The following is a 25,488-nucleotide window of genomic DNA, read 5'->3' as shown; positions in this document are numbered from 1 at the left end:
ACGTCGTGATCTGCCTGCCTCAGCCTCCCAAAGTGCTGGGTTTACAGGCGTGAGCCACCGCGCCCTGCCCTCAATTTCTTTTTTCACATTGACATCTATCTCAAAGGAAGGGCAACTTAACCAATGCCATTGTGGTAAACATCAGTGGCTACAACTTTCACAATTACAGCACAGGTAAAAAAGGCCATCTGAATAACAGCATAAACACGGCATCTGAGTTTCAAAATTTCATCTCCTTACAAGAAAGTGGTTATTATTTTCCAGTGACTGCAGGAATAGTTTCACACTGGGAACTAGGATTATCTCAGAATAAATATTTTTATTTTATTGTTTGAGACAGAGTCTAACTGTCGCCCAGGCTGGAGTGCAGTGGTGTGATTTCAGCTCACTGTAACCTCTGTTGCCTGGGTTCAAGTGATTCTCCTGCCTCAGCCTCCTGAGTAGCTGGGATTACAGGCATGTGCCACCATGCCTGGCTAATTTTTGTATTTTTAGTAGAGATGGGGTTTCACCATGTTGGCCAGGCTGGTCTCAAACTCCTGACCTCAAGTGATCCGCCCAACTTGGCCTCCCAAAGTGTCGGGATTACAGGTGTGAGCCACCACGCCTGGCCTCAGAATCAATTACAGGCACGGTGGCTCACGACTCAGGCCTGTAATCCCAGCACTTTGGGAGGCCAAGGCAGGCAGATCACTTGAGGCCAGGAGTTTGAGATGAACCTGGTAACATGGCAAAAGCCCATCTCTTATAAAAATCAAAAAACAGCTGGGCATGGTGGCTCACGCATGTAATCCCAGCTACGTGGGAGGCTAAGGTGGGAGAATCGCTTGAACCTGCAAGGTGGAGGTTGCAATGAGCCAAAATCACGCCACTGCACTCCAACCTGGTCGACAGTCTTTAAAAAAAAAAAAAAAAAGCAGCCATACACGGTGGCTCACGCCTGTAATGCCAGCACTATGGGAGGCCTAGTTGGGCAGATCATGAGGTCAGGAGATCAAGATGATCCTGGCTAACACGGTGAAACCCTGTCTCTACTAAAAATACAAAAAATTAGCCGGGCGTGTTTGAGGGCGCCTGTAGTCTGCAGGACTGGCTGAGGCAGGAGAATGGCGTCAACCCGGAAGGCAGAGCTTGCAGTGACCTGAGATTGCGCCACTGCACTCCAGCCTGGGGGACGGAGCGAGACTCCCTCTCAAAAAATAAATAAATAAATAAAAAAGCAAGCAGCAACTCAAATATCCATAAATGGATGACTGAATATACAATGACATTTCATAGCAGACTATACTTCTCAGCAATATACAACAAATTAACTCATGTCTACATTGATATCAAAATAAGCATGATGCAGGGGCACCCAGGGATTATAAGAGCAAACACTTTATTACATCAGTCAGAAAATTCTAGAAAATGGAAAGTACTCTATTATACTACAGAGTAACTCAATGGTTGTCTGGACTGCACAGAGAAAAACTTTATAAAGGCTCCAGGTAAATACAAAGGTGATAGATTAGATAAATTCATTATTGTGACTCTGGTGGTTTCATGGGATTATAAGAAAATTCAAGCCAGGCGCCGTGGCTCACGCCTGCAATCCCAACACTTTGGGAGGCCAAGGCAGGCAGATCACGAAGTCAGGAGATTCAGAACTTCCTGACTAACAGGGTGGAACCCCGTCTCTACCAAAAATACAAAAAAATTGCCAGGAGTGGTGGCAGTTGCCTGTAGTCCCAGCTATTTGGGAGGCTGAGGCAGGAGAACGGCATGAACCCAGGAGGTGGGGCTTGCAGTGAGCCGAGATTGCGCCACTGTACTCCAGCCTGGGTGACAGAGCGAGGCTGTCTCAAAAAAAAAAAAAAGAAAATTCAAGACTTATCCTACAGCTCAAATATGCATACTTTATTGGACATCATTTATATTTTTTATTTTATTTTTGAAACAGGGTCTCACTCTGTCGCCCAGACTGGACTGCAGTGTTGCAATCTCGCCTCACTGCAACCTCGGCCTCCCAGGCTCAAGCAATCCTCCCACATGACAGCTCTCCTGTGAGTTTTGAAGCCAGACTTCTGGATAAATATCCTGTATTTGTCACACTAGTAAGGCCTCCATTCAGTGTTAACTATAATCCTGAAGGAATAGAGGTGTGGCTACAAAACTGCCCAATTTATTTTACTTGTAAGGACTTTTCTCTGGTGTGAACTCTCCAATGTCCAAGGAGAGCAGACTTTTGGGTAAACATTTCCACATTTGCTGCAATCGCAGGATCTTACTCAGGTGTGTGCTCTCCTGTATTTAATGAGACTGGACTCACTGCACTCATAAGGCCTTTCTTTTGTGAACTCTCTGATGATGATGAAGTGAAGAGATTTGCCTAAATTTTTTTTCACATTCACTGCACCCATAAGGCTTTTCTCCAGTGTGAACTCTCCTGTGTTTAGTGAGACTGGAGCTTTCAGCGAAAGATTTCCCACATTCACTGCACTGATAAGGCTTCTGACCTGTGTGAACTCTCTTATGAACACGGAATGTAGAGCTGTGGGTAAATGACTTCCCACAATCACTGCATTCATATGGCCTTTCTCCAGTGTGAACCCTCTGGTGTGCAACGAGGTGGTACTTGTGCCTAAAAAATTTCTGACAAACCTCACACTCATATGGCTTCTCTCCAGTGTGAATTCTCTGGTGTACAAGGAGGTGGGACTTACTGTTAAATAATTTCCCACATATCCCACATGTATAAGGTTTTTCTCTAGTGTGAACTCCTTGATGATTACTGAAGCTACCATATTTGCTAAAGGATTTCCCATATTCACACCACACATTACGTTCTTCTCTAGGGAGCAGTCTCTGATGTTGACTGAGTATATGTTTCGTGCTAAAATGTTTCATGCATCCTCCACAGCTGTAATGGGTTTTTCCCCCATGAAACAGAGACACACACTCAGTTTTGCTGTTTGACTTCCCAGTGTCCGTGGCCTCTTGCTGGAGTAATCCTGATCTGAGCAAAAAGTCCTTCCCACTCTGACTGAAGACAGATGACTCCCCTGACACATGGAACTTACACCTCTTCACAAACAACGCCTCCTCAACACTGCCTCTGTAGGGCTTCTCTCCAATGTACTCATTCTGGGGCTGATGAAAGTTTCCACTGTCATACAATTTATTCCCCCAGGACTCACAACTGTGCAGTTTCTGCTTGTGATGTGTTCCCTGATGATCTGCCACATGCAAAATATCTCCCAAGATGGGGCCACACATCTCACAGTGGGGGGCCTTCTTGGGAGACACACCTGCCATAGGAGTCCTGACCTGAGTCTCTCTTTGTATATAAATACTCCGCTTAGAAGGTGCCGCCTCATCTTCCACTCCACACCAACAACCTGAAAGCAAGAAAATGCTGGTGAAGTGCATGTTAACTCTGGTGGGAAGGCACAGACCACCCACAAGTGTATCGGACAAACTGAGGAATTACTCCAAGGAAATACTTGGAGGAACAGAATGTTGGCTTCGGGTGGAAGATGGTGCTATTTATTATTACTGGACTGTAAAGGTCACAGAGTGTAGGAGGCCTCATAACATAAAGGACACAGCCATGTATGTAACATAGGGTGTACAGGCAGGGTCTACAATTCCCGCATCTGCAGAACTTTATGTCCTCATGACATGTGAGTGCTGTAGAGAGGGATTTGTCCAGGCCAAGGAAAACACGAGCAACACAGCAGCTACTGCTCGAGGACAGTTTAACAAAGTGTACACATTTGCTAACACAAAACCAGTATGCTAATACTGGAAACCACTGCAGATGAAGATGTGAATAAAATTAAGATGTGGGGTCCAGAGACGTGAAGATTATTCAGGGGAATAAATATCAGACTACAAGCTCATGTACAAATCAGTTAAAGGATTTAAAAAAAAAAAAGAGTACAACTGACAAGGAGTACAACTGACAATTCTGATGCTCTTAACAATGGGGAAGACACCAGTAGCAGTGGCTCACGGCTGTAATCCTAACGTAGGAAGATCATCTGAGCCCAGAAATCCAAGACCAGCCTGGGAAACATGGTGAGACCCTGTCTCTACAGAAATTATTTTTAAAATGGCCAAGCGCGGTGACTCATGCCTGTAATCCCAGCACTTTGGGAGGCTAAGGCAAAGGGATCGCTCAAGCCCAGGAGATCAAGACCAGCCCGGGTAACACAGCAAAACCTCCTCTCTACAAACATTCACCAGGCGTGATGGTGTGCACCTGTAGTCCCAGCTACTCAGGAGACTGAGGCTGGAGGATCATTTCAGCCCAGGAGGTTGAGGCTGCAGTGAACTATATTCACACCACTGCACTCCAGGTAACAGAAATGACAGTGTGAAAACCTGTCTCAAAAAAGAAAAGTGAGAGGAGAGAGGAGGAGAGGGGAAGGGGAAGAGGGAAGAGGGAAGAGGAAACAGGAGAGAGAATAGAGAAGAAAAGGGCCAGGCGCCCTGGGTCATGCCTGTAATCCCAGCACTTTGGGAGGCGGAAGTGGGTGGATCACCTGAGGTCAGGAGTTGGAGACCAGTCTGACCAACATGGAGAAACCCTGTCTCTACTAAAAATACAAAATATTAGCCTGTGGGGAAAAGAAAGAGAGATCAGACTGTTACTGTGTCTATGTACAAAGAAGTAGGCATGAGACTCCATTTTGTTCTCTACTAAGAAAAATTCTTCTGCCTTGAGATACGGTTTATCTGTAACCCTACCCCCAACCCTGTGCTCACAGAAACATGTGCTGTGTCAACTCAAGGTTAAATGGATTTAGGGCTATGCAGGGTGTGCTTTGTTAAACAAATGCTTGAAGGCAGCATGCTTGTTAAGTCGTCACTACTCCCTACCCTCAAGTACCCAGGGACACAAAACACTGTGGAAGGCCAGTATTGTCCAAGGTTTCTCCCCATGTGATAGCCTGAGACTGACACCTGTAAAGGGTCTGTGCTGAGGAGGATTAGTAAAAGAGGAAGGCCTCTTTGCAGTTGAGATAAGAGGAAGGCATCTGTCTCCTGCCTGTCCCTGGGCAATGGAATGTAAAACCCGATCATATATTCCATCTACTGAGATAGGAGAAAACTGCCTTAGGGCTGGAGGTGAGACATGCTGGAGGCAATACTGTTCTTTAATGCATTGAGATGTTTATGTATCTGCACATCAAAAGCAAGGCACTTTTTTCTTTACCTTGTTTATCATGCAGAGACATTTGTTCACATGTTTTCCTGCTGACCCTCTCCCCGCTATTACCCTATTGTCCTGCCACATCCCCCTCTCCCAGATGGTAGAGATAATGATCAGTAAATACTGAGGGAACTCAGAGACTTGTGCCAGTGCGGATCCCCCCTATGCTGAGCACTGGTCCCCTGGGCCCACTTTTCTTTCTCTATAGTTTAGTCTCTGTGTGTCTTTCTTTTCTCAAGTCTCTTGTTCCACCGGATGAGAAACACCCACAAGTGTGGAGGGGCAGGCCACCCTTCATTGGCCAGGCATGGTGGCACATGCCTGTAATCCCAGCTACTCAGGAGGCTGAGAGCAGGAGAATCGCTTCAGCCCGGGAGATGGATGTTGCGGTGAGCGAGATCGCACCATTGCACACCAGCCTGGACAACAACAGTGAAACTCCATCTCAAAAAAAAAAAAAAAAAAAAAAAAAATGGAGAAGTCCAGGTGCAGTGGATCACACCTGTAATCCCAGCACTGTGGGAGGCCGAGGCGGGCGGATCATGATGTCAGGAGTTTGACACCAGCCAGGCCAATATGGTGAAACCCCGTCTCTACTAAAAATACAAAAAATAGCCAGGCGTGGTGGTGTGCACCTGTAGTCCCAGCTACTTGGGAGGCTGAGGCAGAAGAATTGCTTGAAACCGGGAGGTGGAGGTTGCAGTGAGCCAAGATCGCACCACTGCACTCCAGCCTGGGCGACAAAGTGAGACTGTCTCAAAAAAAAAAAAAAATTAGCGGGGCATAGTGGCATGTACCTGTATTCCCAGCTTTTCAGGAGGCTGAGGCAGGAGAATTGCTTCAGCCTGGGAGGCAGAGGTTGCACTGAGCAGAGATCAAGCTACTGCACTCCAGCCTGGGCAACAGAACAAGACCCTTTCTCAAAAAACAAACAAAACCAAAAACAAGAATGAAGGAGAAAAGACGATACAGAAATCATGTGTGCTTACTTGTCTGGCCCCAAAAATATTACTGAAATAGAATAGGTTTCTGTCATGATTTGAATAAAACTCTGACATCATGCACCACTGTCCCAGGATGCTATTCTTCAGGGACTCAGAACCCATAATGCTGAGGCTGTATTCATTTGCATCTTCTGATCACAGAAGACCACCAAGATAACCAAGTATATGAGACATACATGATGTAAGAACAAAGGGAAAGACAGAACAAGGAAACAGCCAACATTGGCTTAGAACAACTCAGCACATGACAGCAGACAGGAAACTAAATATTACAAAAAGAATTTCTGTTTTTGGAGATGGAGTCTTGCTCTGTTGCACAGACTGGAGTGCAGTGGCTCACAATCTCAGCTCACTGCAACCTCTGCCTCCTGGGTTCAAGGTATCCTCCCACCTTAGCCTCCCAAGTAGCCAGGATTACAAGCGTGCACCACCACACCTGGCTAATTTTTATATTTTCAGTAGAGCTGGGGTTTCACCGTGTCAGCCAGGCTGTTCTTGAACTCCTGGCCTCAAGTAATCCACCTGCCTTGGCCTCCCTGAGTGCGGAAATTATAGGCATGAGCCACTGCACCAGACCTACGAAGACAGTTTCTAAGGAGGGTATTACAAGAACAGTCTATAGTCTATATAGGCAGTGACAATGTCAATGAAGACAATTCTGGCACAGGGAGGCATGAAGAAATAGCAGGTGGAGGAATGAATTAGATCCCAAACCTGAAATCTGGATGAAATCACACAGACATCCACAGGACAAACAAGGTAGCCTGCATTAAGATGCCTGTAAGACTTCTGACTCTGAATTCTTCCCTGGGAGCTCAATAGCAGGTGTTGGGTCTGCTCCAAGAATGGAGAGGGCAGTATGCCTACCTCAGTCCTACCAACCAAGAAATTACCCACAGAACTGAGGTAGGAAGCTGTGTCCATGCTCCTGACATGAGAAAGTCTTGCCAATAGAAAAAAAGGGGGAAAGACAGAGACTAGCTCAGGTCACAGGGGTGAGTGTGGGTAACTTACTCAGGGAGGATATAAGTGCCAGGTTCTCCAGCATCACATCACGGTACAGGCATCTTTGAGCCTCACTAAGGAGATTCCATTCCTCCTGGGTAAAGTTCACAGCCACGTCTTCAAAAGTCACTGTGCCCTGTTATGACGTTGACAGATGAAACTACAAACGGCCCCTATGCTGAGGTATCACAATCCATCTCTCCCACACATCTACTCTTGCACATCCTCCTCTCAAGGTCCTCAAACATAGGAGAAACTAGGCCCACTGGTCATGGGGTACAGCCACCAACAACAATAATTAGGTGAACAAATATGTATCTATGTGATGGCTGTGACATAAAGTCCACCCCCTCCTGACAGGCACTTCCCCTAGTATGGCCGAGGTCATGGAAAGCCCAATGTGGCACCTTCAGCACATCAGAGATACCCTCTCTGAACACACCTCATTCTTTAGACTTCCCAGGTACATTCCATGTCCATCCCCAGCTGACTGCCACACACACCACTGGCCTCTCTCTGGCCTTTGAACAACTTGAAGTATCTTAACACCCTCCTTTTTCTTCTACTAGTGTGGGTGGAAATCTCCCACTAAGGTTATATTGTAAAGTGCCAAAATAAATGACAACTGATACTCGACAGATGCCATTAACAGCAGTTTAAACATAAAATATATTCACAAACTGGTAAGAGGGACACCTCTCACCACAGAGGGGTTTCATTGTGGATAACAGAGAGTAACCAGGGATTGTATAATGCAAGCTTTGTAAGATGAAAAGGGTGTAATGGCCTAATTCCCTCAGGAGCATGCCACTGGCTTCTTAAAATAACTCTGGTTATAGAAATGGAATTGAAACACACTACAAAGTATAATAGTCAGGAACTCTACCTGGTCCCGCTGATGGAAAGATTTCTTAGGCTATTATACATTACTTAAGATAGTAGAGGACTGGGCATCACGCCTATAATCCCAACACTTTGGGAGGCCAAGGCAGGCAGATCATGAGGCCAGGAGTTCAAGACCAGCCTGATCAACATGGCAAAATCCCACCTCTACTAAAAATACAAAAAATTAGCTGGGCATGGTGGTGGGTGCCTGTAATCCCAGCTACTCGGGAAGCTGAAGCAGAATTGCTTGAACCCAGGAAGTGGAGGTTGCAATGAACTGAGATTGTGCCACTGCACTCAAGACTCCATCTAAAAAAAAAAAAAAAAAAAAAAAAAAGTACAGTGGGAAATTTGCACTCAGATCATTTGAGGACACACCAATATCACCAGATATCCAAGTGGCACATCACACTGCACCTTCATTTTGGGGCTTACATGACATCGTGGCTGACACCATCCAGACTACGCTTGGCCAACTCAAACAGGATCCAATATCGCCACAGAATTCCATTTCTATTGGATCCTAAAAGAAGTGGTAGTCTCAAATAATTCTACGAAGGCCTCCTTGCGTGGCTCCATAGCGACGCAGAACTATGCATGACTTCAGATATCAGTGGCAGTATTCCACTTCTGTGCCACATTTGCTGACCCCTCAGCAATTATGACCTTCCTCTTTTGACCTAACACCATTTAAAGCCAAGCCCCATTGGTCGTCCATACGGGGCCTAGTGACTGTCACAGATGAGCATATTTCCTCCTGACCATATACTCCATGGTGAATGAAACTCCCCAGGCACCAACATAGTTGTGTCACAATCTTGGCAAGTGCATATAACGGGAAATAAGCACCAACTGCAGTCTAAGTGTCACCTTCCCTCAATTACTCCTATACTTCTGAATGCATGTCATGTCTATTATCTCCATGGAAGTCTGTGTCTCCTGACAAACTGCTGTCGGATACATCTTACCTTCATTGTCACTTAACTCCCTCTTCTGTGTTTATGAATGACAATAATGTCAGCTAGGGATCCAAGCAAGACATCCAGTCTTCAGTCTCCAATCACTGCTTCCTGGACCGCTAAAAGATTTACCACCTTAATCTGAAGTGTGCCCTCCTAAACGTGACCCTTGGCTAACTCATCTTAGTCCACACATTCACTTCTATATATTGCATGGCCCCAATATCAGTTCATTTGCAGAGATCCCAACCTATGTGGACATTACTCACTTGTTGCCTCTACTTACTGGTCTCTGAATCACCTCAGATTCTTAACACAGTGAAAACAACCCTCCTTATAACCCCAGTGAATATTATGTCTACTCTCAACTTGCTCATCTCAGCTGATACAGCTTCTATCACTACAGCTGCTAAGACCAAAAACTATGGAGTCATACCTGAAACCTCTCTTTCACACATTTACCATCATATTAGAAAATGTAGCTTCCCGTTTGCAAAATGTTAATAGTGAATCCAGCCACATCTTAGCCATGAATTGTTCATTAACCCTCACCTGGATTATGGAACCAGCCTCAACGTTGATCTTCCTTCCTCCTCCCTCAACTCCACATTCTGTTCTCCAATGTGGAGCCAAACAGAACTGCAGTACAACTCCCCGCTCTGATCAGTCTTACCTCTAAGGGTTTTGCTTCCTGGCATGAAATCCAGGGTTAAACTTCTAAGTGTATTTACATAGGTTCACTGAAATGGGAATACCTCCATACAACGTGTCATGGAGTGAGGACCTTGGCTTTAGGGTTTCTCCAAGGTTCCCAGATCAAATGTCTGAAAAAACACCACTTAAGAGTCCCAGGGCCAGGTGTGGTGGCTCACATCTGTAAGCTCAGCACTTTGGGCGGCCAAAGTGGGTGGATCGCTTGAGCCCAGAAGTTTGAGGCCAGCCTGGACAACATGGCGAAACACCGCCTCTACTTAAAAATAAAAATAAATCGGCCGGGCGCGGTGGCTCACGCTTGTAATCCCAGCACTTTGGGAGGCCGAAGCGGGCGGATCACGAGGTCAGGAGATCGAGACCACGATGAAACACCGTCTCTACTAAAAATACAAAAAATTAGCCGGGCGTGGTGGCGGGTGCCTGTAGTCCCAGCTACTCGGAGAGGCTGAGGCAGGAGAATGGCGTGAACCCCGGAGGTGGAGCTTGCAGTGAGCCGAGATTGCGCCACTGCACTCCAGCCTGGGCGACAGAGCGAGACTCCGTCTCAAAAAAAAAATAAAAAATAAAAATAAATAAAAATAAATAAAATATAAAAATAAAAATTTAGCCGGGCATGATACTGCACATCTGTGGCCCCAGCTACTCAGGAGGCTGAGCCAGGGAAGTCGAGGCTGCAGTGGGCAGAGATCACGCCACTGCACTCCAGCCTGGGCAACAGAGTGAGAACCTGTCTCAAAAAAAGTTTTAAAAATTAAATTTATTTATTTATTTATTTTTGAGACAGTGTCTCGCTCTGTCACCCAGGCTGGAGTGCAGTGGTGCGATCTCGGCTCACTGCAAGCTCCGCCTCCCGGGTTCATGCCATTCTCCTGCCTCAGCCTCCCCAGTAGCTGGGACTACAGGCGCCCGCCACCACGCCAGGCTAAAAGGCTAATTTTTTGTATTTTTAGTAGAGACAGGGTTTCACCGTGTTAGCCAGGATGATCTCGATCTCCTGACCACATGATCCACCCGCCTCGGCCTCCTAAAGTGCTGGGATTATAGGCATGAGCCACCGCGCCAGGCCATATTAAAGTAAATTTAAAAGAGACCCAGGCCACCACAAGCTAGAGAACACGTGGATAAGATTCAGGACCCGTGAGGGAATAGCACACCCTCCACTTTCTTTCTTTTGTTTTTTTGAGACGGAGTTTCACTCTGGTTGCCCAGGCTGGAGTGCAATGGCACGATCTCGGCTCATGGCAACCTCGGCCTCCCAGGCTCAAGCGAGTCTCCTGCCTCAGCTTCCCAAGTAGCTGGGATTACAGGAATGCGCCACCACCCCTGGCTAATTTTGTATTTTTAGTAGAGACAGGGTTTCTCCATGGTTGGTCAGGCTGGTCTCTACCTCCGGACCTCAGGTGATCCTCCCGCCTAGGCCTCCAAAAGTGCTGGGATTACAGGAGTGAGCCACTGCACCCGGCCACACCCTCCACTTTCTTGTATGCGTTCCTTAAATGCTTCCACAGCCATAAAGGCCTGAGGGAAGAGGCTGACTTTACAGGACTGTGTCCCTGATATGATCGATCTGGTAAGCTCAGGCCTCCCTGAACGCTTTTGTGTCCATGGAGCCAGGTGACCTTGGACTATTGTCTGACCTGCGTGTCTCGGCACAAAATGTCATCTCTACCACCTATATTGTCTACAAGGATTCAATCTCAAAAGGCCCCAACATCATCCCCTCTCTACTCTTATTTATTTGGCCTTTAGGAAACTTTAAAAGCCTGGACTTTGATCCAATCCCTTTTCTTGGAAATTCTCCACATTTCTAGTGTCCTCGCAATGATTTCACAGCCCCCAGCCTCCTTGCTCTTCCAGGAGGAGTGACGCCTCACACGTTGTTCCCTACAGGCGCCTGTGGACCCCAGGTTCCATCCTCCCGGATCCGTCCATCTCCAGGCCATTGCCCGCGCCCCTCCCTGTACCTGTCGCTCTCCCCACCGCATCCCACGGGTGTCTGAAACAGGGATCCCTTCCGAGAGACCCTCAGTGTCCCGACGCCGAGTCCGGGTTGCAGAGCCGTGAGCAGGTGCCGCTCCTTCGCTGCTTTAGGACTTGTGTAACTAGGAGGTGACCGAAGAGCACGGAAGGTGCCACAATTACCTGAACCGGGAACCTCAGCGCGGCCGCCGCCATGGGACCACGTGGCGTAAGCTGGGTTGAGAGCAGCAGGTGCCCTTAAAGAGCTGCAGAATCACGTCTGTGCAGAGAGAAGAACGACTCTCGACCTCCTGGATCCAGTCACTACCACGGTCCCAACACAGCGATCCGAGGACTCTCATTCCACAAACATACCTAACGCCAATCGAAATGGTCGCTACTAAAGGGCGCCGGGAGTCCCGCCTCTACCTTACGTGCGCACACGGAAACGCCTTCAATCTGAGCTCTCACTGGCTCTGCCGCACTGTCATTTGACGCAGAACTTTCTGGGTAATGTAGTTTCCCAGGTTCCAAGGCAAGAGAGAGAGATACCCAGCGGCGCTTGGGAAGGAAAAGCCCAGCTCCACCTCCCGGGCTCTCAGGGAGGCCTCCTGACCCGCATGGTGGTGCGCGCCTGTAATCCCAAATTTTGGGAGGCTGAGGTGGCAGGACTGCTTAAGCCCAGTTGGTCCAGGCTGCACTGAGCTGTGACTGCACCACTGCACTCCAGCCTGGGCGACAGACCCTGTCTCAAAAGAAAAAAAAAAAAAATGTTAATTAAGCATTTGTGCTGTTAGGGGAGGAGAACACCCCTCATATTGTTTTATGCCCAATTTCTGCCTCCAAAGAAACAAGTAAAACTAAAAGGCAGAAATGAAATCCACAGGCAGACAGCCGGGCGCCACACCCTGGGCCTGGTTAAAGATCGACCCCTGACCAAACCCGTTATGTTATCTATGGATTCCAGACATTGTATGGAAAAGCACTGAAAATCCCTGTCCTGTTCTGTTCTGTTCTGATTACCAGTGCATGCAGCCCCTAGTTGTGTACCCCCTGCTTGCTCAATCAATCACGACCCTCTCACGTGGACCCCCTTAGGGTTGTAAGCCCTTAAAAGTGACAGGAATTGCTCACTTGGGGAGCTCGGTTGTTGGAGATGTGAGTCTTGCCAGAGCTCCCAGCTGAATAAAGCCCTTCCTTCTTTAACTCGGTGTCTGAGGGGTTTTGTCTGCAGCTTGTCCTGCTACATTTCTTGGTTCCCTGAGCGGGAAGCCAGGTGATTAACAGATGGTTGAGGCAGCCCCTTAGGCAGCTTAGGCCTGCCCTGTGGAGCATCCCTACAGGGGACTCTGGCCAGCTTGAGGGACGCAGAACCTGAGAACACTCCCGGGTAGGCAATTGCCCTGGTGGAACACCTCGCCAGAGCGGCGCATGGCAGGACCCCACAGAGGATCAATGCAGTGGCTGAACACTGGGACGAAACAGGCATTTGGAGTCCAGACATCTGAAACTGGGTAAGACTAGTCTTTGGAACTTGCCCACTCCATTTGAGTGGAAGGGTGGCCTGATCACCCACAGTGTACCTGTACTGGCACTTTGGCTTTTGTTTTTGACTTGACTTGGATTGCTTGAAACTTTAGTTTTCGTTTTGACCTGGCTTGGATTTCTGGATACTCTGATTTTGGTTCTGATTCTGGTTTGGTGTAAACTGTAAAAGTGTGTGTGTGCCCTTTTTACCTGTTCTTTGTTTTGTGGTGTGTGTGTGGTGTGAGCATGGTGTTTTGTCTCAAAGAAGCATGGGTCAGGCACAAAGTAAGCCCACTTCACTAGGAACTATGTTGAAAAATTTCAAGAAGGGATTTAAGGGAGATTACGGTGTTACTATGACACCAGGAAAACTTAGAACTTTGTGTGAAATAGACTGGCCAGCATTAGAGGTGGGTTGGCCATCAGAAGGAAGCCTGGACAGGTCCCTTGTTTGAAAGGTATTGTGTCTGGAATTGGTTCCTTCCGGTGGGTTCTTGATCTCACTGACTTCAAGAATGAAGCCGCAGACCCTCACAGGCAGTGTTAAAGTTCTTAAAGATGGTATGTACAGGGTTTGTTCCTTCAGATATTCAGATGTGTCTGGAGTTTCTTCCTTCTGGTGGGTTCGTGGTCTCACTGGCTTCAGGAGTGAAGGTGCAGATCTTCGTGGTGAGTGTTACAGCTCATAAAGGCAGTGTGGGCCCAAAGAGTGAGCAACAGCAAGATTTATTGTGAAGAGCGAAAGAACAAAGCATTACCAGCGGCATGGAAGGGGATCCGAGCAGGTTGGCCTGGCTACTGGCTGGCCAGCTTTTATTCCCTTATGTGGCCCCACCCACATCCTGCTGATTGGTCCATTTTACAGAGCCCGGATTGGCCCATTTTACAGGGCGACAGAGCGAGACTCCATCTCAAAAAAAAAAAAAAAGAATCTCATTTTGAAGCCAAAACCATCAGAGTGACCATTCCAATTATGTGCTGAGCATAATTCCATCTGTTAGACATCAGTGCTAACATTTCTCTGAGGCCCTAAGTTTTTTCCCCATCTACTGATGTTTCCTCAGAACTACTTCTGTCAGAATTGTTGAATAATTACCTAGTCAGTGTTTTTTGTTTTTTTTTTTCACAAGGGGTCTCGCTCTGTCGCCCAGGCTACAGTGCAACAGCTCAATCTCAGCTCACTGTTAGCTCTGCCTCCGGGGTTCAAGCGATTCTTCTGCCTCAGCCTCCCAAGTAGTTGGGATGAAAGGTGCGTGCCACCACGCCCAACTAATTTTGTACTTTTAGTAGAGACAGGGTGTCACCATATTGGCCAGGCTGTTTTCGAACTCCTCACCTGGTGATCTGCCCGCCTTGGCCTCCCAAAATGCTGAGATTACAGGCATGAGCCACCGTGCCTGGTGTATCTAGTTAGTATTAACAGGATTTTGTATCTTGCACTTTACAACTGTTTCTCTCATGTAATTTTCATTTTTCATGCAGAACACTCCCTGCTCTCTTAAGATACATCAATGATAATCACTTCCCATCAATGACATGAACTCATGGATTTAACAAATGCCCAGTATGACCAGATGGAGAGCACCACCTTTAAGGACTGTAGCTATTACCACTATCAAGCTACCAAATCTTTTATTGTTGTTTACATATATATGACTGACTTCAAATTCCTAAAAGGAGTTGAATATAAGTTAGAATATCAAGCAAAGGATACTAAGTGGGTAAAAGTGTTGCGCAATTAATTGAATCCTACAATTGATTTGTGAACCTCCCAAATTTGAGACAGGTCTCAGTTCATTTGAAAAGTTTATTTTGGGCCGGGCGCGGTGGCTCAAGCCTGTAATCCCAGCACTTTGGGAGGCCGAGGCGGGTGGATCACGAGGTCAGGAGATCGAGACCATCCTGGCTAACACGGTGAAACCCCGTCTCTACTAAAAATTACAAAAAAATTAGCCGGGCGTGTTGGTGGGCGCCTGTGGTCCCAGCTACTCGGGAGGCTGAGGTAGGAGAATGGCGTGAATCCAGGAGGTGGAGGTTGCGGTGAGCCGAGATCGCGCCACCGCACTCCAGCCTGGGGGACAGAGAAAGACTCCATCTCAAAAAAAAAAAAAAAAAAAAAAAAAAGAAAAGTTTATTTTGCCAGCCAGGCTCAGTGGCTCACTCCTGTAATCTCAGCACTTTAGGAGGCCGAGACAGGCAGATCACGAGGTCAAGAGATTGAGACAACCCTGGCCAACAAGGTGAAACCACTAAAAATACAATAATTAGCTGGGCAAGGTGCTGCAGGCTTGTAGGCCCAGCTACTCGGGAGGCTAAGGCAGGAAAATCGCTTGAACCCGGGAGACAGAGGTTGCAGTGAGCCAAGATCTTGCCACTGCACTCCAGCCTGGTGACTGAGGGAGACTCCATCTCAACAAAAAAAAAGTTTATTTTGCCAAAGGTGAGGATGCATGCCCGTGACACAGCTTCAGGAAGTCTTGACAACACGTGCCCAAGGTGGTTGGGGCACAGGTTGTATTTTTTGTTTTGTTTTGTTTTGTTTTGTTTCAAACGGAGTCTCCCTCTGTCGACCACGCTGGAGTGGAGTAGCGTGATCTCTGCTCAACTGAAAGCTCCGCCTTCCAGGCTCACACCATTCTCTTGCCTCAGCCTCCCAAGTAGCTGGGACTACAGGCGCCCGCCACCAGGATGGCTAATTTTTTTTTTTTTTTTTTTGTATTTTTACTAGAAACGGGGTTTCACCATGTTAGCCAGGATGGTCTGGATCTCCTGACCTCGTGATCCGCCCACCTCCTCCTGCCAAAATTCTGGGATTACAGGCGTGAGCCACAGCGCCGGCCGGTTTTGTACGTTTTAGGGGGACATGAGACATCAGTGAATATATGTCAGAAGTACATTGGTTCCGACCAGAAAGGCAGGGACAAGTCCAAGGAGGGAGGGGACTTCCAGGTCACATGTAGGTGAGAGGCAAATAGTTGGATTCTTTTTAGTTTCTGATAAGCCTTTCCAAAGGAGGCAATCAGACTATGCACCTATCTCAGTGAGGAGAGGGATGACTGAATAGAACGGGAGGCAAGTTTGCCCTGAGCAATTCCCAAATTGACTTTTCCCTTTAGCTTAGTAATTTTGAGGCCACAAGATTTTCCTTTCACAGATTCTATCAGCAGCAGGAGAGTTGTTTTCTGTAGGAATCACAGAGATTCAGCTTTGCACTCCTGCTTTAGGGGAGCACATCTCTAACGTCCTTGATTTGCCTTAGGGACTCTAATGCTTCTGAGGGCCTTCAGAAACATTATAACATAATAACGTATATCAGCCTATGCTTCCAGTGTAGGTATTTTGCGACTGAACGACTGTTTCAAAGGGTATGGTAATTTGGATTTTTAGCCTTTGGGAGAATCCTAAATAATAATTTTAGCTTGATCTCCCTATTATTTACCTTGAGCTCCCCAAAATCTGAAGTAGTATTTTTCCAAATTCTTGAGTGATTAGTTACAGACACTAGTCTCCAGGAATCTCAATACCGCTTCTAAGGCTAGGTGAGACCAATCCTCTGCCCTAGAAGGGCGCACTTTTTTTTTTTTTTTTGAGACAGAGTCTCGCGCTGTCGCCCAGGCTGGAGTGCAGTGGCAGGATCTCGACTCACTGCAAGCTCCACCTCCGGGGTTCACGCCATTCTTGTGCCTCAGCCTCCCGAGTAGCTGGGACCACAGGCGCCCGCCACGACGCCCGGCTAATTTTTTGTGTTTTTAATACAGATGCGGTTTCACCGTGTTAGCCAGGATGGTATCGATCTCCTGACCTGCGATCCGCCCGCCTCAGCCTCCCAAAGTGCTGGGATTACAGGCGTGAGCCACCCCGCCCGACCTCAGGGCGCACTTTTAAGGAGAGTTCCTGACCTGAAGGTGGGCTTTTCCTGCAGATGCGCCTCTGGGTAGCGCCCTCTTCACAGCCTTGAAACCTCGTGGACTACATTACTCAGAAAGCTCTGCGTTGAACGAATGCCATCAGAGCCAATGAGGGCTCGGAAAGAAGCATTTCCGTGTGTGCACCTAATGTAGGGCCGAGACTTCCGGGGTCCTCTAGTAGCGGCCACATTGATCTGCGATACGCATGTTTGCCCTGTTTGTGGCCCCGGACTGCTAGGTGGGACTGCGGTGACTGAACCTAGAAGGTGGAGAGGAACCGTCCTCGGTGCACAGAGGCGGCTTTGCAGCCCGGTGACGGCGCCCGCTGCTCCCGGGCCGTGCTTTCCCCAAGTAGTCCGATGGCTGCGGCTGCGCCGAGGTGCCCTGCTCAGGTAATTGTGGTGCCTTCTGTGCCCTCAGGTCACCTCATCCTCACCCAGATTCTAAACCAGCGAGGGAGCAGCTCCAGCTCATGGGTCTGTAACCAGTACCCGGCATAGGGACACTGAGGCCCTCGCGGGAGGGGTCCCTGTGTAACCGTCCAGTGGGTTCACCTTGCCAGCTGCCTAGACAGAGCCCATTTATGAAGACAGGGGAATTGCGATGGAGAAATAGTAATTCACACAGAGCCGGCTGTTCGGGAGACAGGAGTTTTATTATTATTCAAATCAGTCTCCCCGAGCATTCCGGGATCAGAGTTTTCAAAATTAATGTGGCGGGTACGGGCTTGGGAAGTGGGGAGTGCTGAACGGTCAGGTTGGACATGGATTTATAGAGGGTTGAAGTGAGTTTTTCATGCTGTTTTCTATTCTGGGTGGGATGGCAGAACTGATTGACCCAGATTACCTGTCTGTATGTCGTCAGCTTATCCATCCAGTGCAGGATCTACAAAATACCCCAAGCACTGATCTTAGGTTTTACAATAGTGATGTTATCTTCAGGAGCAATTTGGCGAGATTCAGACTCTTGGAGCCTGAAGCTACATGACCCCTAAATGGTAATTTCTAATCTTGTAGCTAAACTGTTACTCCTGCAAAGGCAGGCTGGTCCCCAGGCAAGAAGGGGGTCTTTTCAGGAAAGGGCTATTATCGATTTTGTTTCAGAGTGAAACCATGAACTGAATTCCTTCCCTAAGTTAATTCAGCCTGTGCCCAGGAATGAACAAGGACAGCTTAAAGGTTAAAAGCAAGATGGAGTTGGTTAGGTCTGATTTCTTTCACTGTCATAATTTCCTCAGTTATAATTTTGCAAAAACGGTTTCACCAGTATCTGACACCAGTGGGATGTGGTGGGGAGAGCGACAGGCACAAGGAGGGGCCTGGGCGATGGCCTGGAGATGGAGGGAGCTGGGAGGATGGAACCTGGGGTCCACAGGCACCTGTCGGGAACAACGTGTGAGGCGGAGCTACTCCTGGAAGAGCACGCAGGCTGAAGGCTGTGCATTCATCATGAGGATGCTAGAAGCCATGGAGAGTTTTGAAGAAAGGAGGGACATGATCCAAATCCAGGCTTTTAAGGTTTCCCAAAGGCCAATCAAAGGAAGAACATCATAGAGAGAGGGGATGAGGACTTTGGGGCCTTGGGAGGTTGAATCCTTTTTGTAGATCACATAGGTGGTAGAGACCTGGCTCCAGGGACAAGAAAGGGTTCAGGGAGGCCTGAGCTTATCAAATCCCAGGACATGTTTGTAATGTCTGCCTCTCCCCTCAGGAACTCCTGGCTGCAGAAGCACTTAGGGAACCCACACAGGGAAGTGGAGGGTGTTCCATTCCCTCATTGGTCCTGACCCCATCCACAGGTTCTCTAGCTTGTGGTGTCCTGGGACTCTTAAGTGCCATTTTTTCAGTCCTTTGATCCGAGGACCCTGGAGAATCTCTAAACCCAGGATACTAAGGCCATGGCAGGTTATATGTAGGTAATCCCACTTCTGTCAACCAATGTAAACACCCTTGGAAGGTTAACCCAGAAGTTGCTACCAGGTTGTGAAATGCTTAGAGATAAAATGGATCAAAGTAAGGAGGTGATATTACCAAAGTTCTATCTGGCTACAGGCTTCATCTAGTTGGATCTTGTTGCATAGACTGTGGGTTGAGGGAAGAGGAAGAAAGGTCAGAGATAAGGCTCCTGCCATAATCCAGGTGAGGGTTAATGGATCAGATATGTGGTAAATCACATGGGCCTGGATTCAGGATTCACTTTTTGTAAAAAGACAGCTAGGTTTTCTTTCTTTCTTTTTCTTTTTTTTTTTTTTTTTGAGACAGAGTTTTGGTCTTGTTGCCCAGGCTGAAGTGCAGTGGCATGATCTCTGCTCACTGGAACTTCCGCCTCCCGGGTTCAAGTGATTCTCTTGCCTCAGCCTTCCAAGTAGTTGGGATTCCAGGCGTGAACCATCACACTTAGCTAATTTTTGTATTTTTAGTAGAGACGAGGTTTCACCATGTTGGCCAGGCTGGTCTTGAACTCCTGACCTCAGGTAATCCACCTGCCTCAGCCTCCCAAAGTGCTGGGATTACAGGCATGAGCCGCCCGCACCTGGCCCTTATTTTTATTTTTTAGATAAGAGGTCTGGCTCTGTTGCCCAGGCTGGAGTGCAGTGGCACGATCTCGGCTTACTGCACCTTCAAACTCCTGAGCTCAAGCGATCCTCCCTCTTCAGGCTCCCTAACCCTAACCCCAACCTTGGGGAAGCTGGGACCTCTGGCCCACCCAACCACACCCTACTAATATTTTTTATTTTTTGCAGACACAGGATATGGAGAAAAGAGATCAGATTGTTACTGTGTCTATGTAGAAAAAGAAGACATAAGAAACTCCACTTTTATCTGTATTAAGAAAAATTGTTCTGCTTGGAGATGCTGTTAACCTGTAACTTTAGCCCCAACCCTGTGCTCACAGAAACGTGCTGTATTGAATCAAGGTTTAAGGGATTTAGGGCTGTGCAGGATGTGCCTTGTTAACAATATGTTTGCAGGCAGTATGCTTGGTAAAAGTCATCGCCATTCTCCCTTCTCGATTAACCAGGGACACAGTGCACTGCAGAAAGCTGCAGGGACCTCTGCCAGAGAAAGCCTGGGTATTGTCCAAGGTTTCCCCCTACTGATTCAGCCTGAGATATGGCCTCGTGGGAAAGGAAAGACCTTACATCCCCCAGCCAGACACCTGTAAAGGGTCTGTGCTGAGGAGGAGTAGTGAAAGAGGGAGGCTTCTGTCTCCTGCTCATCTCTGGGAATGGAATGTCATGGTGTAAAGCTGACCATTCCCATTCGTTGTATTCTGAGATAGGAGAAAACTGCCCTGTGGCTAGAAGCGAGATATGCTGGCAACAATACTGCTTTGTTGCTCTTTGCTACACTGAGGTGTTTGTGTAAAGTGAAACTTAAATCTGGCCTATGTGCACATCCACCCACAGTACCTTTCCTTGAACTTATTCATGATACAGATTCCTTTGCTCACATGTTTCCCTGCTGAACTTCTCCCCACCATCACCCTGTTGCCCTGCCACACTCCCCTCGCCAAGAGAGTAAAAATCATGATCCATAAATACTGAGGGAACTCAGAGACTAGCGCTTCTGCAGGTCCTTGCATGCTGAATGTACCGGTCCCCTGGGCCCACTATACTTTATACTTTTTCTCTGTGTCTTACTTCTTTTCTCAGTCTCTCGTCTCCACCTGATGAGAATATACCCACAGGTATGGAGGGGCAGGCCCCCTTCAACAGGATTTTGCTTTGTTGCTCAGGCTAATTTCTAACTCCTGGCCTCAAATGATCCTTCTGACTTGGCCTCCCAAACTGGTGGAATTACAGGCAGGAGCCACCATACCAGTCAGGATGCACATCTTAAGGATATTCCTGAGGTGGAGCTGGGCTTTTCCTGCAGAAGCGCCTCTGGGAAGTGCGCCCTTTACCCTCCTTGTTACCTAGGGAACTACATTACCCAGAAAACTCCGCATAGAATGACAGCGTGGAAGAGCCATGAGGGCTCAGAATAAAAGCGTTACGTGTGTGCACGTGACAATGGGGCCGGACTTCCGGCGCCCTCTAGTGGCGGCCATTTTGATTGGTGTTGGGTTTATTTGTCGGAGAGACTCCTGAGAGGTCTGCACTGCGGTGACTGAACCCAGAAGGCGGAGAGCAGTTGTCCTCCGCTGCACAGAGGCGACTCTGGAGCTCTGTGACGGCGCCCAGCATGACCCTCCCCTGGGCCAGGATAGGGACCGTTGTGCCCATATCTCCTGGCTGGTCTCCTTCTCCCGACCCTGCTTAAAACCACGTGGTTCGATGGCCGCGGCGGCCACGCTGAGGCTCTCCCCTCAGGTAATTGTGGTGACTTCCCTGCCCTCAGGTCACCTCATTGTCACCCAAAAGCCTGTAGTCTTGCAAGAAAGAGTCTTTGAGGTAGCAGAGCTGTAGGCAGCAGATGCTCAGTTTTTATTATGAGTGACTGTCAGGATGGCCCTTTTGAGCGCTGAAGGCCTAATATTTTATAGTCACAGAATCCTTTGGTGAGAACTGATAGTGGAAGAGTGTGCTTGTTGGTGACCTTTCCTGGTTAGATGCAGTCTTTATTTTTTATTTTTTTGAGACAGAGTTTCACTCTTGTTGCCCAGGCTGGAGTGCAATGGCGTGACCTCGGCTCACCGCAATCTCCACCTCCTGGGTTCAAGCGATTCTCCTGCCTCAGCCTCCCGAGTAGGTGGCATTACAGGCATGCGCCACCACACCTGGCTAACTTTTTGTATGTTTAGTAGAGACGGAGTTTCTCCATGTTGGTCAGGCTGGTCTTGAACTCCTGAACCCAGGTGATTCACCTGCCTTGACCTCCCAAAGTGTCAGGATTACAGGCGCGGGCCACCAAGCCCAGCTTATTTTTTTTATTTATTTTTTAAGACAGAGTCTCAGTCTGTCGCCCAGGCTGGAGTACGGTGGCATGATCTCGGCTCACTGCAACCTCCCCCTGCCAGGCCCAAGCAATTCTGCTTCAGCCTCCTGAATAGCTGGGATTACAGATACCCGCCACCATGCCCAGCTAATTTTTTGTATTTTTAGTACAGAAGGGGTTTCGCCATATTGCCTAGGCTGGTTTCGAACTCCCGAGCTCAGGCAATCCGCTCGCCTTGGCCTGCAAAAGTGCTGGGATTACAGGCGTGAGCCACTGCGCCTGGCCGTCTTTATTTTTTTATTTGTTTACTAAACAAAACATCTTACCCTTGGTAGCAGAGTGCCCTGTGAAATACAAACTGTCTTTTTCTTTTCTTTTTTTTTTTTGAGACGGAGTCTTGCTCTGTTGCCCAGGCTGTAGTGCAGTGGCATGATCTCGGCTCACTGCAAGCTCCGCCTCCCGGGTTCACGCCATTCTTCTGCCTCAGCCTCCCAAGGAGCTGGGACTACAGGCGCCCGCCACCACGCCCGGCTAATTTTTTGTGTTTTTAGTAGAGACGGGGTTTCACCGTGTTAGCCAGGATAGTCTCGATCTCCTGACCTCATGATCCTCCCACCTCAGCCTCCCAAAGTGCTGGGATTACAGGCGTGAGCCACCGGGCCTGGCCCAACTTGTCTTTTTCTGTGATGGAGTTAGTTATGTCAAGTGTGCTGTATACAAGGGACAGCATCAAAGTCCAGATTTCAAAGGTTTTCCGAAGGCCAATCAAAGGAAGAACAGAGTGGAGAGAGGTGATGAGAACCTTGGGGACCTGGGAGGTTCAATCTTTGTTGTAGATCACATAGGTGGTAGAGATGACATTTTACATTGAGGCATGCAGGTCAGACAAGCAGTCTGAGGTCACCTGACTCCAGGGCCAAGAAAGGGTACCTGGAGATCTCAGCTTATCACGTCCTATCAGGGACACATTCCTGTAATGTCTGCCTCCCCTCCAGGCACTCATGGGTATAGAAGCATTTAAGGAACTCAGAAAAGGAAGTAGAGAGTGTTCCATTCCCTCACTGGTCCTGACCCCGACCCATACATTCTCTAGCTTGTGGTGTCATGGGAGTGTTCCATTCCCTCACTGGTCCTGACCCCGACCCATACATTCTCTAGCTTGTGGTGTCATGGGACTCTTTATTTTTTACTTTTTTAATATTTTCTTTTTTAAATTTTAAATTTTTGTGGGTATATAGTAGGTTTATGTATTTATGAGTTACAGGAGATATTTTGATACAGGCAAGCAGTGTATAATAATCATACTAGGGTTAATTGTGTATCCATCACCTGAAACATTTATCCTTTGTGTTTCAAACAATCCAGTTATACTCTTTTTGTTATTTAAAAATGCACAATTAGGTTATTTTTACGGTAGTCACCCTGTTGTGCTATGAAATACTAGATCTTATTCTTTTTTTTTTTTTTAGACAGAGTCTGACTCTGTTGCCCAGGCTGTAGTGCAGTGGCACGATCTCGGCTCACTGCAACCTCTGCTGCCCAGATTCTAGCGATTCTTCTGCCTCAGCCTCCCGAGTAGCTGGGATTACAGGTGCCTGCCATCACGCCTGGCTAATTGTTGTAGTTTTAGTAGAGATGGGGTTTCACCATTTTGGCCAGGCTGGTTTGGAACTCCTGACTTCGTGATCCACCCGCCTCAGCCTCCAGAAATGCTGAGATTACAGGTGTGAGACACCACGCCCTCGCATTTTCTATCTTTTTTTTTTTTTTTTGAGATGGAGTCCCTGTCTGTTGCCCAGGCTGGAGTGCAGTGGTGTGATCTTGGCTCACTGCAACCTCCGCCTCCCAGGTTCAAGTGATTCTCATGTCTCAGCCTCCCGAGTAGCTGAGACTAAACATGTGTGCCACCACGCCCAGGTAATTTTTTGTATTTTTAGTGGAGATGGGATTTCACTGTGTTAGCCAGGATGGTCTCCATCTCCTGACCTTGTGATCCGCCGGCCTCGTCCTCCCAAAGTGCTGGGATTACAGGCATGAGCCACCACGTCCAGCCCACATTTTTTTTATCCATTCATCTGTTGATGACCACTTAGGTTGCTTCCAAGTCTTAGCTGCTGTGAACAGTGAGTACTGCAGCAAGCATGGGAGTGCAGATATCTCTGTGATAACACTGGATTCCTTTTGGTTTATACCCAGCAGTGGGATTGCTGGATTACATGGTAGCTTAATGTTTAGTTTTTTTTTTTTTTTTTTTTTGAGACGGAGTCTCGCTCTGTCGCCCAGACTGGAGTGCAGTGGCGCAATCTTGGCTCACTGCAAGCTCCGCCTCCCGGGTTCACGCCATTCTCCTGCCTCAGCCTCTCCGAGTAGCTGGGACTATGGGCACCCGCCACCACACCTGGCTAATTTTTTTTTTTTTGTATTTTTAGTAGAGACGGAGTTTCACCGTGGTCTCGATCTCCTGACCTCGTGATCCGCCCACCTCGGCCTCCCAAAGTGCTGGGATTACAAGCGTGAGCCACCACGCCCGGCCGATGTTTAGTTTTTTGAGGAACCCCCAAACTGTTCTCCATAGTTGTGGTACTAATTTCCATTCCCACCAACAGCGTACAAGAGATCCTTTTTCTTCACATCCTCACCAGCATTTGTTGTTGCCTGTCTTTTGTACATAAATAAGCCATTTTAATGGGGTGAGATGATGTGCATTCTCTTATGACCAGTGATATTGAGCACCTCTTCCTATACCTGTTTGCCATTTGTATGTCATTGTCTTCTGTTTGTATTTTTGAGACAGGATCTTGCTCTGTCACCCAGGCTGGAGTGCTGGACTGTGATGATGGCTCACTTCGACCGCTTGGGCTCAGGCTATCCTGCTACCTCAGCCTCCCAAGTGTCAGGGATCACAGGCATGTGCCACCTTGCCTTGGCTAGTTTTTAAACTTTTTTGTAGAGATGGGGGTCTCACTGGTTAAACAGGGTTGTTACGAACCCTTTGGCTCAAGCGATCTTCCTGCCTCAGTCTCCCAGACTGCTATGATTACAGCTGGGAGGCACTGCTCCTGGCTGTATGTCTTCTTTTGAGAGATGTCTATTGAGATTTTTAAATGGGATTATTAAGAGTTTTTCCTATACAGTTGTTTGAATTCTTTATATATTCTGGTAATTAATCTCTTTGCAGATGGGTAGTTTACAGATATTTTCTCCCATTCTATGGGTTATCTCTCAGTTTGTTGATTGTTTTCTTTGCTGTGCAGAAGCTTTTTAACTTGATCTGATGCCATTAGTCCATTTTTGCTTTGGTTGCCTGTGCTTGAAAGCTATTACTCAAGATGTCTTTGTCGGCCAGGCTCAGTGACTCACACCTGTATTCCCAGCACTTTGGGAGGCCGAGGCGGGTGGATCACCTGAGGTAAGCAGTTTCAGACCAGCCTGGGAAACATCGTGAAA

General features: G+C 47.8%; 2 protein-coding genes across 3 annotated transcripts in view; one reads left to right on the top strand and one right to left on the bottom strand.

Moving 5' to 3' along the window:
- Positions 1–25,488, top strand: part of LOC100594417 (zinc finger protein 586) — a 79,393-nt gene that overhangs the window by 42,189 nt on the left and 11,716 nt on the right. Inside the window, exon 1 of one of the 2 annotated variants that reach the window (XM_030819483.1) lies at positions 20,099–21,476. The exons of the other annotated variant lie outside the window; for it this stretch is intronic. Within the exon in view, the coding sequence (XP_030675343.1) occupies positions 21,441–21,476 (36 nt within the window). The 5' untranslated portion in view covers positions 20,099–21,440. Of the gene's footprint in view, positions 1–20,098; positions 21,477–25,488 lie in introns of those variants that run through there. 2 annotated transcript variants of the gene reach the window in all.
- On the bottom strand, positions 1,365–17,659 carry ZNF552 (zinc finger protein 552). The gene is made up of 5 exons (XM_030821835.1): positions 17,653–17,659; positions 17,232–17,420; positions 11,758–11,960; positions 7,219–7,345; positions 1,365–3,380 (listed from the first exon to the last, which is right to left on the bottom strand). Exons 1-5 carry the CDS (start codon positions 17,657–17,659, stop codon positions 2,317–2,319), a joined length of 1,590 nt encoding a protein of 529 aa, XP_030677695.1. The 3' UTR covers positions 1,365–2,316.

Source organism: Nomascus leucogenys, chromosome 10 (genome assembly GCF_006542625.1).
Source record: "Nomascus leucogenys isolate Asia chromosome 10, Asia_NLE_v1, whole genome shotgun sequence".
In the NCBI taxonomy this organism is placed as follows: Eukaryota; Metazoa; Chordata; class Mammalia; order Primates; family Hylobatidae; genus Nomascus; species Nomascus leucogenys.
Note: the sequence above shows the minus strand (reverse complement) of the source record. Positions and strands in the feature narration are given on the sequence as shown.